General features: G+C 40.0%; 1 protein-coding gene across 8 annotated transcripts in view; it reads left to right on the top strand.

Moving 5' to 3' along the window:
- Window positions 1–17,446, top strand: part of SEC31A (SEC31 homolog A, COPII coat complex component) — a 67,551-nt gene that overhangs the window by 6,441 nt on the left and 43,664 nt on the right. For all 8 annotated transcript variants that reach the window (XM_045017732.1, XM_045017728.1, XM_045017726.1 and 5 more), the window contains exons 3-12: window positions 393–516; window positions 4,109–4,307; window positions 5,626–5,721; window positions 7,092–7,232; window positions 9,405–9,547; window positions 11,419–11,518; window positions 13,827–13,988; window positions 14,174–14,326; window positions 15,680–15,913; window positions 16,556–16,630. In XM_045017732.1, the coding sequence (XP_044873667.1) occupies window positions 393–516; window positions 4,109–4,307; window positions 5,626–5,721; window positions 7,092–7,232; window positions 9,405–9,547; window positions 11,419–11,518; window positions 13,827–13,988; window positions 14,174–14,326; window positions 15,680–15,913; window positions 16,556–16,630 (1,427 nt within the window). The remainder of the gene's footprint in view (window positions 1–392; window positions 517–4,108; window positions 4,308–5,625; window positions 5,722–7,091; window positions 7,233–9,404; window positions 9,548–11,418; window positions 11,519–13,826; window positions 13,989–14,173; window positions 14,327–15,679; window positions 15,914–16,555; window positions 16,631–17,446) is intronic.

Raw genomic sequence — 17,446 nt, 5'->3', positions numbered from 1 at the left:
GACCCAGTCTTTACCAATGGCTTGCAGTTTCTCATTAGTTTTGGCTGCTAAAACTACTGCCTTTCAGTCTATTTCTGAGTTTCTTCTGTTATTTGTGTGGGATTTTTACACAGCAGCAGGGGAGAGGAAAAATCACACACCTTTTATTTTTATTTTTTAATTTTATTTTAATGGGAAATTTTGGTTGTAAAACCAGAAAGGGGATTTAGGGGCAGGTGAAATACCTGAAACTACTTTCAACTCCCTTTTTGAAAAATGTACTATGTTTTGTGTTCAGTGTACCTCTGAGACACTGAAGATTTTATTTCCTTTGTATGATTTGATGCTTTAGTAATTTGAAATTCCATATTTTGTATTATGTCATTCTGATACAATTGTGTGTTTCTGCGTAGGTACATCCGCTCAACAGTTGGATGCAACTTTCAGTACCAATGCTTCTCTGGAAATATTTGAACTGGACTTGTCTGACCCTTCGTTGGATATGAAATCCTGTGCGACTTTCTCCTCCTCGCACAGGTATGAATTGGGGTTCCAAATTCATGGACTGCTTTATAAAAATGCATTTTTGGTGGCAACTTCAGTCCATGATATGGGCTTCAAGGACCGTGTATGAAGCTTTAGCCCTGTGTCAGTCTTATTAGGAAAGGTAAGAAGGGTGGGCTTGTGGTTAAAGTTGTAGACTTGGACTCTGGAGACCTGGTTTCAGTTCCTGTTCTGTCACAAATATCTTGGGCTGGTATCCGTTGGGTGATAGTCATAGAAATGTGGGACTGGAAAGGAACTTGATAGGTCACCTAGTCCAGTCTCCTGCACTCATGGCAGGACTAAGTATTATCTGGACCTGACAGGTGTTTGTCTAGCCTGTTCTTAAAAACTCCCAATGACAGAGATTCCACAGTCTCTTTCAGTAACTTGTTCCGGTGCTTAACTACCCTTATAGTTAGGAAGTTTGTTTTTCTAATGTCTAGCTTAAATCTTCTTTGCTGCAATTTTAGTCCATTACTACTTGTCCTGTCCTCAGTGGTTAAGGAGAAGAATTTATCACCCTCCTCTCTATAACATTTTACATATTTGAAGATTATCACGTCCCCCCTCAGCTTTCTCTTCTCCAGACTAAACAAACCGATTTTTTTTCCATCTTTCCTTGTAGGTCATGTTTCCTAGACTTTTTTTTGTTGATCTCCTCTGGACTGGCTCCAATTTGTTCACATTTCCCAAAGCGTGGCACCCAGAACTGGACACAGTACTCTAGTTGAGGCCTTATCAGTTCTGAGTAGAGTGGAATAATTACTTCTCGTGTCTTGCTTACAGTGTTCCTGCTAATACATCCCAGAATTATATTTACTTCTTTTGCAACAGTATTACATTGTTGACTCATACTTAGATTGTGATCCACTACTACCTGCAATCCTTTTCTTCAGTTCTCCTTCCTAGACAGTCGTTTCCCATTTTTCATTTGTGCAGTTGGTCGTTCCTTCCTCAGTGTGATACTTTGCATTTGTCCTTATTGAATTTCATCCTATGTAATTCAGACCATTTTTCCAGTTTGTCAAGATCATTGTGCATAATTCTAATCCTGTCCTCTAGAGTGCTTGAAACCCCTCCTAGCTTGGTATTGTCCACAAAATTTGTGTGCTCTTTTTTTGTAGGCATCCTTTCATCTGCGAGAGACAGTGGGAATTGCAGGCTACGATGTAGATGGTTTGCAATGTCTCATGTGACTAAATAGTCCAATCCAAGATTTGCATGATCTTTAGTGTACTCTCTATGCCGTTATCTAAATCATGTATAAAGATACTGAATAGGACTAGACCCAGGACACATCCTTGCAGGACCCCACACAATATACTCTTCCAGGTTGATTGTGAACCACAGATAACTACTCTCTGAGTACCGTTTTCCCGCCAGTTGTGCACCCACTTTGTAGCAGGTTTGTCTGTATTTTTCTAGCTTGTTTATGAGGCATGTGAGACAGTATCAAAAGCCTCACTAAAGCTGAGCTATATCACATCTATTTCTTCCCCCAATCCACAAGGCTTGTTACCCTGTCAAAGAAGGATATTAGGTTGGTTTGATATGATTTGTTTTGTTTTTGATGTAAAGGAAGATAACGGTCAGAGCCCTGAAGAATTTCCAGAGAGCAGAGGGAAAGTGTTAAGTGTGCTCTTAAAAACAGGAAAAGGCGGGTATAGCTTCCACATGTTGTGTCATCTTATTGTGTTTAGTTATTGCGGGGGACTCATTTGATGTACCTCCGTGTTTTATTTTTGCATTCCATATGTAGTTCAATACTTACACCTAGCTATTGGGGAAAAAACGTTCCTGATTGTTTTGCTTCATTTAGACGCATATTACTTCTAACTTCATGCTGTGTATTTAGCTATAACTTATATAATTAGCATTAAAAATCCAAAAAGCCATCCTATTGGCATCTTAGTGGCACTTGCAGTAGCATTATAGTGGCTTCTGTTCATTGTACATTGGCCATAACAATGTCAATGAAAGTGTGAGATGCTCTTCTTGGAGATAGAGAAGGATCTGAAAACTTTCCATTGACACTGGATTAGGTCCATTAATCTTTCATACTAGATACAATGTCAGCACAAACATTAGTCCATCCATTGACCCCTAGTACTCTGTGGAGGTGTGTGCAACACTTACAGATTGTCAGTGTTCATCAGTGAATAAGCTGTAGTGTCAGCATTAATGTCTTTTTATCAAAGATATGTATGACCGAAATACAGTGGTAGCTCGGCTACACTGAGATATATAAACATCTAAATCCACTGAGGGGGGATGATCATGTTTTACACCACTTCATTCTGTAGATAGAAGTTAATTCCATTTCATTCTCTACAGTCCATTTTTAAATAATGATGCACAAGTCTAAGACTGTCTTCCAAAGATTTACACCAAACACAGTTGCCTGAACTTTTAGAAATTATAAATTGATTAAATTGTAATCTGTTCAAAACAGAAACGATGTCTTCCTTGTACAGTATCTAACAAGATGGGGCCCTGAATTTGATTAGGGCCCTCGGCTGCTATCTTAATATAGACCAGGGGTAGGCAACCTATGGCACGTGTGCCGAAGGCAGCACGCGAGCTGATTTTCGGTGGCACTCACGGTTCTGGCCACTGGTCCCGGGGGCTCTGCATTTTAATTTAATTTTAGATGAAGCTTCTTAAACATTTTAAAAACCTTATTTACTTTACAGACAACAATAGTTTAGTTATATATTATAGACTTATAGAAAGAGACCTTCTAAAAACATGTATTACTGGCACACGGAACCTTAAATTAGAGTGAATAAATGAAGACTCAGCACACCACTTCTGAAAGGTTGCCGACCTCTGATGTAGATAATAACTGGGAACTGCTCAACACCAGGTTAGAGATATAAAATTTAAGTTAGTTGTGCTGCATCTTGCTACTTGGAGCATTCAGCATATAATACTGATTAATGGTGGCATTGTTAGTGCTGATGTAATTTTTTTTAAAAGCCCTACCTCTTGGGTTTTTTTTTTTTTTTTTTTGGTAGAAACTTGTTAGTTTGCTTTCCAAATGCATTAAGGCCACTTTGTAAGAGCAATGCCACAAGAGGGTGTGGGTCATTATGCCGAAGAAATGTACCCTCTCTGCATGGCTGAACATACAGAAATATTGTTTTGTTATAAAACCAATTCGTTTAAAAAAGGGAAATCTGGATACTTTCAGATTCACCAAGCAGTGTACACCAATATCAGATTTCTGTGATTGCTTGTAGTTGGCTATGCTTATAATTCTCATTCAGGGATCATCTCACAGTCCTTTGCAAACATTATCTCAAAAAACCCTATGAGGTAAGTAAGTATTCTGACTTTAGAGCCTTGAACTGAGGCACATATAGGTTGTGACCTGTCCACTGTCACACTTTTGACAGATTGGGAGAGCCAGGAATAGAACCTAGCAGTTCTCAGACTCATCATGCCTTTGATCTTACCACCAGCCTGCACTTCCTCCCATAAAGTGTTAGTGTTTTTTATCAGGGAAAAACATTATGATGTTCTGGCACTTATAATGGTATGGCAATGGATTTTCTTAAATTATTTATTTTTTATCTTGTAGGTACCATAAATTGATATGGGGACCTCATACAATGGCTTCAGATGATAGTCTTTCTGGAGTTCTAATTGCAGGTGGTGAAAATGGAAATATTATTCTGTATGATCCATCTAAAATTATGGCTGGAGAGAGTGAAGTTATAATTGCACAAAAAGACAAGCACACTGGGCCAGTAAGAGCTCTGGACGTGAATATTTTCCAGGTTAGATTTTTTTTCTTCAGTATACACTGTCATGGATTACTAACATGGATTAGTAAAATGCTATAGGAAATGTTCTTCTCTTGTGATTTTTTTGGCGAAAGTTGTATAAATATTTTTGCATATTTTAAAAAAGAAAACAATCTTTGATACTAATCATTATTTGACCCGAAATAATTTTAAAAATCTGATCTGCTTTTCACCATTTAGGCTATTTACTTTGTGTATTTTTCTGTTTAGACACTGAAATAAAATTGTTTTTTATTTGTTTTCTAGTCAGTTTCACTTTTCAGTTCTCATGCACTACTCAGTGTTGTCATGTTGAAATTCCTCCCAAAAACTGTTTTCACTGAAATTTAAAAAATAACAACTAAATATTAGTTTTTAGGTTTTGTAACTCTTCCATTTTTGTATGTTGTTCCAAAATAAAGATGAAAATGTTGGGGCCTAAAACTCATTGGCTTGACACAATTCTTAAAAGTAGTAAGGACTTAATCACAGAGCTAATTTAATTCCATCACTAATGAGGATTTACCTCCTCAAGATAGAGCATCTTTTCTCATTCATGACTGTTCTCTGAGAACTCAGTTTGTTTTGATTTACTAAGTAGCATTTTTTCTTTTGGCACATGTTTTTACTAAGGCAGTAGTTAGTTCAGTGAACTGTGTTTAAATTGCATGGTTTCTGTCCTTGTTTATTATGACGTTGGAACTTGTTTTGCAACCAGCATTAGAGTATGAGCAAAATGCATTGATGCAATAGTTATTTTCCCTCTTGTTCATTCTCCTCAGATCCCATTGCTATTATCTTGGCATTCCTCTTCCACCTGTAAAACTGCTTCAAATGCTTCTCTTAATCTAGGAAATGTTCTTATAGGCCTTGATCTTGTGAGTGCTTACTCATATGTTTAACTTTACACACATTTGAGATCCCATTGAAGTCAGTGGGATTAGTAACACAAATAGAGGTAAGCACAAGCTTAATTGTTTACAGGTTTGGGGCATTAGTACAATGGAGTCATTTTGTGCAACCCCGTTCTTTGTGTCCATTTTCTGCATATGAGTACTGCAGAAACCAAGAACACTGCCCTGGGAATTTAAGTCCAACTTGCAGCAGAGTATATGGGTCTTGGCTAATAAATAGTATTAGAAATATTAAGGATTCTTGTACCTCCTCTAAAGTGCTCTTGTTGTGTGACAAGGTCTATGTTCTGAGCTAATGTCAATTGGCACAGCTCCAGGGATTGGGCCCATAGCATTTGGGAAGGTGAAGGCTGATGCCAGAAATACTCTCAATGTCTATTGGCATCTTTCTATTACAGACAAACCTTGTAGCATCAGGTGCTAATGAGTCTGAAATCTATATCTGGGACTTGAACAACTTTGCCACACCGATGACACCAGGAGCTAAGACCCAGGTACTGGAGTTATGTTTGTCAAATGATTTGAAGAACTCTGAAAAATATGCAGATTATTTAATTTACTTGACATCTCATACAGACATACAGTATTGGAGTAGTTCTAAGCACCAATCTCTGTTTTCAAAAACTTAATTTAAATATTGCAAATATTACCTTGAATGTAGTTAAGCCCTCGAAAAACATCTGTTGTTGTGAGATACATTCCTTAAAATAATTATGTACAAATATGTTCTTACATTACATATATTGTATATATTTTGCTCCCAAACAATAAAATTAATCCCCAGTGGATGTTTGTTTTTCTGATTGTAAATTTATTGACCGTTAAGGCTAAAAGTGGAGATTTCTCTGTTTTTGTTTTGAATGTGATCCATTAATAGCTTCAACCTTTATAAAACAATACAGACAGGTTGTAGTGAACACCACCTTTGTGAAAATTGACTCTGAATTTACTGGAGACTTAAATTGCATTCCAAGTAACCAACAATGACTCTATTTATAATGATGTTAATTGTGGCTGTAGTGCAGTTTGTGTCTAGTTCTGAATTCTTTTGCACACCCAAACCTCCCAGTAAGGTTATCAAATTAGTCCAATGACCAATGAACATTTTGGAGACATGTTAAAGTTCCATGCCCTTTGAGTTAAGATGTGAGAGCTTGTAATGTAGATGCTCTGAGACACCCAAGAAATTTCTAACATAATCAGGGAAGACCAGACTTAATCATAGAATATCAGGGTTGGAAGGGACCTCAGGAGATCATCTAGGCCAACCCCCTGCTCAAATCAGGACCAATCCCCAGACAGATTTTTGCCCCAGATCCCTAAATGGCTCTTCAAGGATTGAACTCACAACCCTGGATTTAGCAGGCCAATGCTCAAACCACTGAGCTATCCCTCCCCCAATAAGGTTTAAAAAAAAAAAAAAAAAAAAAAGTAAGCAGAAAAAAACTTTACCACTTGCCCCTCCAAACAAAAACAAAAAACACCACCTTTCATTTTTCTATACATCACAAAAGACCAATGAAGGGCACAAGTCCAATTTTTAAATACTTTTTTGCGGGTCATTATTAAGTTCTTGGAGACAACAAACTTGCTCCGTCTTCCTCCATAGCTGGCAAATTTATCACAGGCAGAAAGGAAGGAGGGCTGCAGATAGCCAGCCCATAGACAAAGCTACTGTATATTTAAATGCATGGGTTTTAAAATTTCCTAGTGTCAATTTTATTTATTCAGGAAGGTAAAATGAACACATGGGCTATGAGGATTAGCTTTGAAAACTTGTTCTTTTAGCCAACTTATCTAATCACAAAAATTGAGCGCTCTGTTGAAAAAAAGAGAATGTTGGGACGTGTTTTGTTTGCAATAGCCTCCAGAAGACATCAGCTGCATTGCATGGAACAGGCAAGTCCAGCACATCTTGGCGTCTGCCAGTCCTAGTGGTCGTGCTACCGTGTGGGATCTGAGGAAGAATGAGCCTATCATCAAAGTCAGCGACCACAGCAACCGGGTAATTTATGATGTTAAACTATCAAGAGCCTGTATTAATAATCATGAATGGTTAACTATTAGACTTATTCTTGCCATAGTAAGACAAGTGACTGCATGGATTCTCATTAGACTCTTAAGTGACACAGGAACATGTCCCCATTTTATACTACCTGCTGTAGGATCTGTTAATTTTTTAAAGGGCTATAATTATATGCCAAAGATGGATTATTATTTTAAATAATTATTTTTTGCAAATGATTCAATTAATATTTGTCAGGGAAGGAATTTGGTAGGGAGTTTAGGGTTCAGGCAAGAGAAGGGGATATTATGTATTACTCAGCAGTGAGAAGTCAGACTGGTTAAATGATGCGGACTATGCTGATAAATTCAGTATTGACCCATTCATGGCTGCAGTGGGAAGATTTTATTAAAATAGGCTGAAGTGCTGTCATCTGGAACAGTGTGTGTCTGAGAGAGAATAAAGCAGCTGGTGAATTTACGAATAGGTTTAAATAGTTTTACTTCCACAGTGAAGCTACTCCTTGAGGTTGACCTTGTGCCTTACAGCTCAGATGGAGGGTGCGAAGAACTCCAGCTCCGTTACTCTTCTGTACAGCAGCCAGGCACAGGTGCTGGGACTGCTCCCTGGCAAGACACTCCAGAGGCAATGGTCCACATCCCCGGTGCACTGGACAGGAGACCAGGCTGCCTTGCTGTGGAAGGCGCATGATATTGGGGTTGTAGAAATGGGAACATCCTCTTTGTCCCATGGAGAGCTCCCCGAAGCAGAATTCCTTCCAGGGCTCACCCTGATGCTTCGGCTGTGTCTCAGTAGCACAAGTGAATATTCCACATAAGGCTGACTACACCCTGGTTGTTTGCAGCGTTTTTGTAGCCATGTTAGTTCCAGGGTATGAGAAAAACAAGGGGCGAGGGATGAGGTAATATCTTTCATTGGACCAATTCTTGTTGGTGAGAGAGACAACCTTTCTAGCTCCACAGGGCTCTTCTTCGGTCATACGGGTCACAGTTGTGGTCTCTGGTTAAATAATTATTCGTGTTTATAGTTAGGCATCTTACATTTATGAACAAATTTATTAAAGGAAATTATTAATCAGTGATTGCAAATATTTATATTGATAAATGATTTAAAGCCTCTATAACTTTTAAGAGGAACTAGCAGTTTAAAAATATACTTAGCAAACAAGTTATTGCTTATCTGAGTTACTAATAACATCTTAGACCTCCAGTCTTCATCTAATTTACTTTTCACAATCTGTATTTTGCCAGTTTCTCAGCATAGCTTGTTTCACCTTTGGAATCCAGCACAATGCAGTAGTGTTTGCAAGGGACTAGTTGCATGCTAACAAGTGGTTTTCATTAAAATCTGTATATTTTTAATTTCATTAAAATATTTATGTAAGGGTTTTCTGTATTTGTTGTATTAAAACATATGTTTTGGACACAAACCACATGAGTGTCCTTTTGAGCTAGCCTTTGAAACCCTAAACTCAAGTAGCATTCCCGATGTTATTAAATCAACATTCTGAGAGCTCGATTGGGGGCTTATTCCATTTGTCAGTTCTTTGCTTTGAAAAAGAGGAGAGAATTTTGATCTAATCATGGTGTAACCTGGCCAATACTCCTGATTATGAACCACTAAACTAGACTCTGTGCCTGTAAGGGTATGCAGAGGTACATCAACTCATCTAGATATTTGCCTAGTTTTACAACAGGCTTCATAAAAACCACTAGCGAAGTCAGTACAAACTACAATTTCATATAGACAATGACGTGTTTATACTGCTCTATATACTATACACTGACGCGTAAGCACAATATTTATATTCCAATTGATTTATTTTATAATTATGTGGTAAAATGAGAGAGTAATTTTTCAGTAATAACATGCTGGAACACTTTTGTATTTTTGTGTCTGATTTTGTAAGCAAGTAGTTTTTAAGTGAGGTGAAGCTTGGGGGTACGCAAGACAAATCAGACTCTTGAAAGGGGTACAGTACTCTGCAAAGGTTGAGAGCCACTGGTCTAGTTACAGAAGAATACAGTCACAAAATGAGAATAAACGGGGCCACGCTCCAGCCAGCATTCTCCATGCTTCTGTTTTAGAGGGTTCTTTTTTTTTATAGCTCTGCTTAATTATCTTGTGGTCTAACACTACTTTATCTATCAGATGCACTGTTCAGACTTGGCTTGGCACCCTGATGTGGCTACACAGATGGTCCTGGCTTCTGAAGATGACAGGTTGCCTGTAATTCAGATGTGGGATCTTAGGTTTGCTTCTTCTCCTCTTCGTGTTTTGGAAAACCATACAAGGTATTTATGTCGGCTAGTCTGTAAATCTTGAGTTTTGTTTGTTTAGCCATTTTCCCCATTCTAAACTTGGTTTGTACACAACTCTCTATCAGTTAGTATTAATGCCATCCCAATTTTAAGCTCTAAGGCAGATGCTTTAGCAGCTACTGTAATCCTTAATCTAGACTTTTAGTGATACAGCTAGCCTTTGGGCCCAGCAAACCTGTGCCAATGGGCCACACTGGTTTTAAGGAGCTGGAACTGTGAAGAAGGATCCCAGCTTTAATTTTAAAAAGTACATTTCTAGCTGTTTCCTTTGAGAAGAAAGTCTCAAAAACATAAATGTATGTAAACCGATTGCAAGGGTGCAAAAGAAGAAGCAGCTGGGCTCCACTTCTGCACGAGGGGTTGGGGAATCTAAAGATCCCACACCCATACAAACACTCATAAGAAGATAAGAACGGCCGTACCGGGTCAGACCAAAGGTCCATCTAGCCCAGTATCTGTCTACCGACAGTGGCCAATGCCAGGTGCCCCTGAGAGAGTGAACCTAACAGGCAATGATCAAGTGATCTCTCTCCTGCCATCCATCTCCATCCTCTGACAAACAGAGGCTAGGGACACCATTCCTTGCCCATCCTGGCTAATGGCTATTTATGGACTTAACCACCACGAATTTAATCTTTTAAACATTGTTATAGTCCTAGCCTTCACAACCTCGTCAGGTAAGGAGTTCCACAAGTTGACTGTGCGCTGCGTGAAGAAGAACTTCCTTTTATTTGCCTATTAATTTCATTTGGTGACCCTTAGTTCTTGGATTATGGGAATAAGTAAATAACTTTTCCTTATCCACTTTCTCCACATCACTCATGATTTTATATACCTTGATTTTATATACCTCTATCATATCCCCCCTTAGTCTCCTCTTTTCCAAGCTGAAGAGTCCTAGCTTCTTTAATCTTTCCTCATATGGGACCCTCTCCAAACCCCTAATCATTTTAGTTGCCCTTTTCTGAACCTTTTCTAGTGCCAGTATATCTTTTTTGAGGTGAGGAGACCACATCTGTACACAGTATTTGAGATGTGGGCGTACCATGGATTTATATAAGGGCAATAATATATTCTCAGTCTTATTCTCTGTCCCCTTTTTAATGATTCCTAACATCCTGTTTGCTTTTTTGACCGCCTCTGCACACTGGGTGGACATCTTCAGAGAACTATCCACGATGACTCCAAGATCTTTTTCTTGATTAGCTGCAGCTAAATTAGCCCCCATCCTACGCGCTTTCTAATCCAAAATGAGTTGCTGAAATTTGGGGTGTATTCTAATGAATCCTTTCACTAACTCTCCCCTAAACCTTTGGCTGACCTGGTGTACAGTGGTGTGAAAATGGTGGACAGGAGTTTACTGCATTCAAGGATGGAGGGCAGCAAAAAACTGTGTTGCAAGCACTCCCTGAAAATGCTGATGTTGACTGTGCTAATGTTAACCCTTTGATAATAAAAAGAAGATTGCCACAAGTATTAGTCACAGTTCTTATCCTGCAATTTTCCGAGTCAGGTATTAGTGTGACTTTTTATTACACAATCTACCTTTGATAGCCATGTTTTTATCAGTGGATATAGTCTTTGGCTTTCAGGTACCTTTCTGGATTGTGCCCTTAGCCTGTGGCTACGCTGTCATTACTCCTTGTGCAGAAAGTGGAAAAAATCTATTCCAATAAAACAAATGTTGGCAGCACCTTCTCTACTCTCTCAACATAATGGGGGTGGTGGGGAACGTGGCATTTAAAGATGAAGTGGCCAGGTAATCTAGATGTGTGCTAATGAGGGTGCCTCATTAATCATCATGCATTTATATTAATATTTTCTTACTATGGCTTTTCACACAGGGGTATTTTGACCATTGCTTGGAGTATGGCAGATTCTGAGCTGTTACTCAGCTGTGGAAAGGATGCTAAGATTCTCTGCTCTAACCCTAATACAGGGGAGGTATTGTATGCAAACCACTTTTAAAGGTCATAAATAGAGAAAGATTCTTTGCATTACATTTGTTGTGGAGAGTAGTGGAGAACATACTGACTTTGTACATAGGTGACACAGTGTTGTGAGCAAAATATTTTTTTAAAAGTAGTTCATATTTGTTTTACACTGTGCCGTTCATACCAACACTGTGTTCTTTGACCCCAAACGTTTTGTACACACAACCCAACTGAGAAAAAATGGGTCAGTCTTATACAAAGCTGACCTCTTTAAAACCTGGAAGTGTTAGCTGCTACTGTCAGCCATATATATTATAAACCAGAACAGGACAAGACTTGTACCCTGCTCACTCTTATGGTTCACTGAAGGGACACTGTCAGTTCAGTTTTATCCATTTAATCTGCCTCTGCTAAAAGTAGCGTTGTGAAGTGCACCTGTCTATGAGCTCTTGTTTTTTTTGTCCGTGGTTTCCTTGAGGGGTGGTTTTTGACACACCTGCTGTTCTTTGCAATCCAAAGAAACCATGAGCTAAAAATCTGGGGTCTGGTGATCTATATGGGCGGGGAGAAAGTAAGATAAAAATACTGGTACAGGGGCCCGGCTCCAGGCCCCCAGAAGGGGCAGGGCCTCGGGGGAACAGGGCGGGGCTGAGGGTCAGCCTCCCCAGCCAGCCCTTCCATGCTGCCCAGCGCCACCTGGGGCTCCGGTGGCAATTTAAAGGGCCCGGGGCTCTGGCCAGTGCTGTGGTAGCAGCAGCGGTGGCCAGGAGCCCTGGGCCCTTTTAAATTGCCGGGCCACAGGGCAGCTGCCCCTTTTGCCCCCCACCGTCGGCGGCCCTTGGGGGGGTACAAAAGGGGCAGCGACGGTAATGTCAGCCTTGTATGAGCCAGTACCGGCAGCTGCTTCTTACCGGTATGCCATACCAGCCTACTTTCAGCCCTGCATATGAGAACCCTGAACCCTTTTCCTTGCACATGTGAAAGCCTTGTAGGCCAAACACCTGCTCACTACCTCCTTTGGTCCCCATGGAGCGGGGTATTTGAAAGGACCTGCTTTCTTTGCTCCTACTCCGAGGAAGGAGGTTTTGAAGGTGTTGGGGCTTCCTGGCCATGGGTTTTTGACTTGATTGCATCCCTTCAAAGCAACGCATGAGAACTCTGATTTGGGGGAGAAATCAAATTAGTATTGATTGTGTCATTTCTTACTCCACCATTTAAATGGCAGTACCCTACTCTAATACAGATGTTTTTGTACCTACATCTTTATGGCTTTGATTTGGCAAAGCACTTAAGCACAAGCTTAATGTTAAGCAGGTGCGTAGTCCCACTGAAGTTAAGCATGTTTCAGCTTTGTTGGATGAGAATTTATATGTCCCTTCCCCCCCCCTTTTTTTTTAAAAGCTACAAGGCATTTTCAACCAGACACTATTTTGTATTTGCTGTAGAAGTGATAAGAATTAATGTCTGATTGTATTGATGGGAAATTAATAGAAGCTTTAATAATTACATTCCTTGCAGGTTTTTAACTGAACAAATGTTTAAAACGGTGCGGATTCTTTATTCAGTAGACTTGAATCTTTGATTAAAATCTATAGGAAGTAAGCAGGTAGTTTTTCGCCCAGTAGAGGGCTCCCATAGTTACTATATAATACAAGGAAACTCACTGAGTCATGGAAACATAGTTTTAAAATATGACTACATTCTCTTTGGCTATTTGAAATGTGCCCTAACACCTTCCTATGGATGTTGCCATAATGCAAAAAGACCCAAAACTGTGCACAGAACATTGGTGAAAGTTAGCATAAGTAAACAGGCTTCTCCCTTCTCTCATTCTTCCAAACAAGCTTCTCTCATTCTTCCAAACATGGCCTCGTTCCAAAGCAATCAGCCTTATGCTGTGCCCTGATCAGCAGCAGGCCATGGCTCTGTTGAATCAAAGTGGGCAGCCAACGGTTCTCAGCTGAGAAACACAGCATCATTTTCAATGGGATTTAGGCTCCTAAATCCCTTAGGTTTTGAAAAACTTACCCTAAGTGACTAGCCCAGGGTCGTGCAGGATGTCTGTGGCAGAGGTGGGCACAGAGGCCAGATCTCCTGAGTAGCTTTCCAGCACCTTAACCACAAAGCCATCATTCTTCTCTTGAAAGCCTTTAGCCACAGTTTTTAGCGCCTCCTTTCTCTTGTCCCATGGAGATGATTTTAAAGCAGGAGTCCATAATCCTGTTTCAGAGTGTGGTTGCTCATCCTAGTGACACATTAGGGTCTACAATGTCGTTTGTTATGTTAATACTGTTTCATCAAACTCTGTTTTGGCACAGGTGTTGTATGAACTTCCCACAAATACCCAATGGTGCTTTGATGTTCAGTGGTGTCCCAGGAACCCCGCTATCCTTTCAGCTGCTTCTTTTGATGGACGGATCAGCATTTACTCCATCATGGGAGGGAGCACAGATGGTTTGAGGCAGAAACAGGTAGACAAGGTATTGAAAAACATAATGTGAAGTTGGAGAAGAAAATAGTTTGTTCCGTGTGACAGTATTTGAAAATGGCGGAAGCATTGACTACCAAAGTAGTGCACTAGACTGTTAAATAATTATCATGTACAAATATGTATCTTACGTTGAATACTGCAGGAAATGTGCAATCAGTTTCTTTCTCTTTAAAGCTTTCATCCTCCTTTGGGAATCTTGATCCATTTGGCACGGGGCAGCCCCTCCCTCCGTTGCAGCTTCCACAGCAGACAACTCCTCAGAGCACTGTTCTACCATTAAAGAAGCCACCCAAATGGGTCCGACGGCCTGTGGGTGCATCGTTTTCAGTAAGTGAGAGCCCCTTTGTAGGCTACTGAGTGGGCAAAATTGTCTTGGCGATAACATTTCTGATATATTCTCTGCAAGCAGTGTAGAAGGGGTGCCATATTGCATTACAACACAGCTCCACTCATTTGCAATGATGACTGGAAAGTCCTCTGTGGAGTACCACGTTTTGCATTTGGCAGCCAAGTGAATAAATACGTTACAAAATAATTTTTATGGGTGCTGCATCACTATACACTTTGTTAATTTACTTTGCTATGTGTACTTTAGTTTCCAGTTATGAACTACACTGCATAGTAAATACACTGTGTATTTAGTAACAGCTTTGAAGTGTGTGAGACCTCTCTGCTGTTAAGTCTTTGCTGAGAAGAAGGGTGAGAGTGCCAAATTTTGTTGTTTTTATATATATATATATATTAGGATTATCAGTCACAGATTAGCCAAGTGAGTTTTAGCAAGGTTCCACTGAGAGCAGAGCCATCTGTTCTATAACTTCATTGTTCACTTACTTCTAAGTTACAGGTTTTTTAACTGATAACTAGAATATACTAGGTGTTTGTTCTCTCAGTGTTGAACCCTGACTCAGAATAGATATCTGCCAAAATACTGATCTAGTCTCAACATAGTGTTCTCTGATTCATAGGTTAAAGTGAAATTTGACATCTCCATTAGGGTATAATTCATGTTGTTTTGGAAACAATTAATATATCCTTCTAACTGTACTTTGGGATGTTGATTCCCATTAGCTCATCCTAGTTCTCTATGAGCTAACTGAGAAATTTGGATGTGTGTGTGTGGGTTTTTTGCTTTATATTATACTGGCTTCATTTAAAGACAAATCAGTTACCTTTTTTTTTTCTTCTTCTTCTTCTTTCCCTGTTATCCAAATCTTGGTTCTTTCTCTGCTCTGCCACTTTTATTTCTGTCTTTCTAATCTACCAGTTGTGTGCTGTCTAAGGTAGCATTGCACATTTTTATGATTGTTTTCAGGTAGCACTTATCATGCCATATGTGTATGCATAATTTTATTATTTAACAATTAATTGTAGCAGCACCAGAAGCCCCAGTCAAGATTAGAGCCCCATTGTGTTAAATGTGCAAATACACTGACCCTGTTCCTAAGAGCTTTCGGTCTGAGGCTGTGATCCTACAAACGTTTATGCAAATGAGCAATTTTACTACTCTTAGTAGCCACAATGAGTTCAATGGGACTACTCACATGTGTAAGTGCAGGATTGGGGCAACGAATCGAGAGAAAATGTGTGTGTAAGTAATATATAACGTGTGTGTGTATAAATGTGTGTGCATTGTATAAATACGTTGTAATATTTGGTACATTATTTATTAAATTACAGTTTGGAGGGAAGCTAGTTACATTTGAGAATATAAAGTCTCATCAACAAGGATCTGAGCAGCAGCAGCTGCAGCACCACGTGTATGTGAGTCAAGTTGTCACAGAGAAAGAGTTTCTGAACCGCTCAGATCAGCTGCAAGAAGCTGTGCAGTCCGAAGGCTTCATCAACTACTGTCAGAAAAAAATAGAAGCTGCCCAGACTGATTTTGAGAAAAATGTGTGGTCTTTCTTAAAGGTAATGTTTTTCAGACATTTCTGAATTATTAAAGGATTCCCCAGCCTCTTAAAACCAATATTAAAAGTGGTTCTCAGTGCATAGACAGAAAACACCATGTAAAGATAATGAGGCAATTTCTAGTTTGTACAGTAGAATGAGATTAGATTCTGAAAATGGCATCAATTAATCCATATACTTGATCAAAAGAGATGACTGGTGGCAGGACAAGAAATCTTTGAAATAGGTATGCTTTAGGGTCTGCTCTTAAAAGATGTTCTAGCAGAAGCAAAGAGCTACAGATTCTGGGGAAGGTTTGACATAATTTAACCATTAGCCTAGTATTGGTACATCTTTATACTAGGTCAGGTAATGAGAGATTTCAGGTTTAGTATTTGGTAAGGTAAAATACTCTTCCTGTTATTAGTTATGACATTTTGTGTTTTCAGAATAAGAACTGAATGGAAATCGAAGAGGTCCAGTTACTAGACATAGCTATACTCAGAGGCCCTGATCCTCAGAGTCCACAATTATGTTCTTCCTTTTTAACACATTTTGCTTAATCATTGATATCCAATACATGGTTACACATGTCAGTTGAAATTACAATGGGGAAAATGAAAACATGCTTCTTTTGACTAATAGTTTTTTGGTTTTTTAAAGGTGAATTTTGAAGAAGATTCTCGTGGCAAATACCTTGAACTTTTGGGGTACAGGAAAGATGACTTAGGGCAAAAGGTAAATCTGCTTGAAAGTTGTGTATGTATTAAGTATTTATACTGAGGAATATATTGAAATATAAAATGTTAGAGATGGTCAGAAGTTGAGGTGCTTATATTATTTGGCATATGGATGGAAAGTTGGAATGGCAGTAACAAAACAGAGCACGTGAGAGGATATAACATTTTTCTGTGTAGTAGTATCTTGAGGGTGCTTCCTGATAACTCAGTTAAAGCTGTATTATCCCAGGATGCAGTTATGACCCTGTGATAACTACTATATTACAATTACTATCCTATAAACTAGTGGTCTCCAATCTTTTTACGCCCAAGATCACTTTTTTTAATCTAAGGGCAATCCAGGATCTACCCCGCCCCTTCCCTGAGGCTCCGCCCCCTCCCTCTGCGCCCCACCCCCCATCACTCACTGTCACCGGACTGGGGTAGGGGGTTGGGGTTTGAGAGGGGGTGCGTGCTCTGAGCTGGGGCCGATGGGTTCGCAGTGTGGGAGGGGGCTCTGGACTGAGCCTGGGGCAGAGGGTTGGGGTGCAGGAGGGGTGGGGGTGCAAGCTCTAGGAGGGAGTTTGGATGCAGGAGGGGGTACAGGGTGCTGGCTCTGGGAAGAGGGGCAGGGGTGGGGCAGGGGCTTGGGGTACAGGAGGGGATATGGGGCGCTGGCTCTGGGATGGGGTTGGAGTGTGGCGTCCTGCCGGGCAGCACTTACCTCTGGCGGCTCCCAGTTGGCGGCCGGTGCAGCGAGGCTAAGGCAGGCTCCCTGCCTACCCTGGCCCCACACCACTCCCAGAAGAGGCCAATGCGCCCCAGGGAGAAGGGA

Source organism: Mauremys mutica, chromosome 5 (assembly GCF_020497125.1).
Source record: "Mauremys mutica isolate MM-2020 ecotype Southern chromosome 5, ASM2049712v1, whole genome shotgun sequence".
Lineage (NCBI taxonomy): Eukaryota > Metazoa > Chordata > Testudines > Geoemydidae > Mauremys > Mauremys mutica.
Note: the sequence above shows the minus strand (reverse complement) of the source record. Positions and strands in the feature narration are given on the sequence as shown.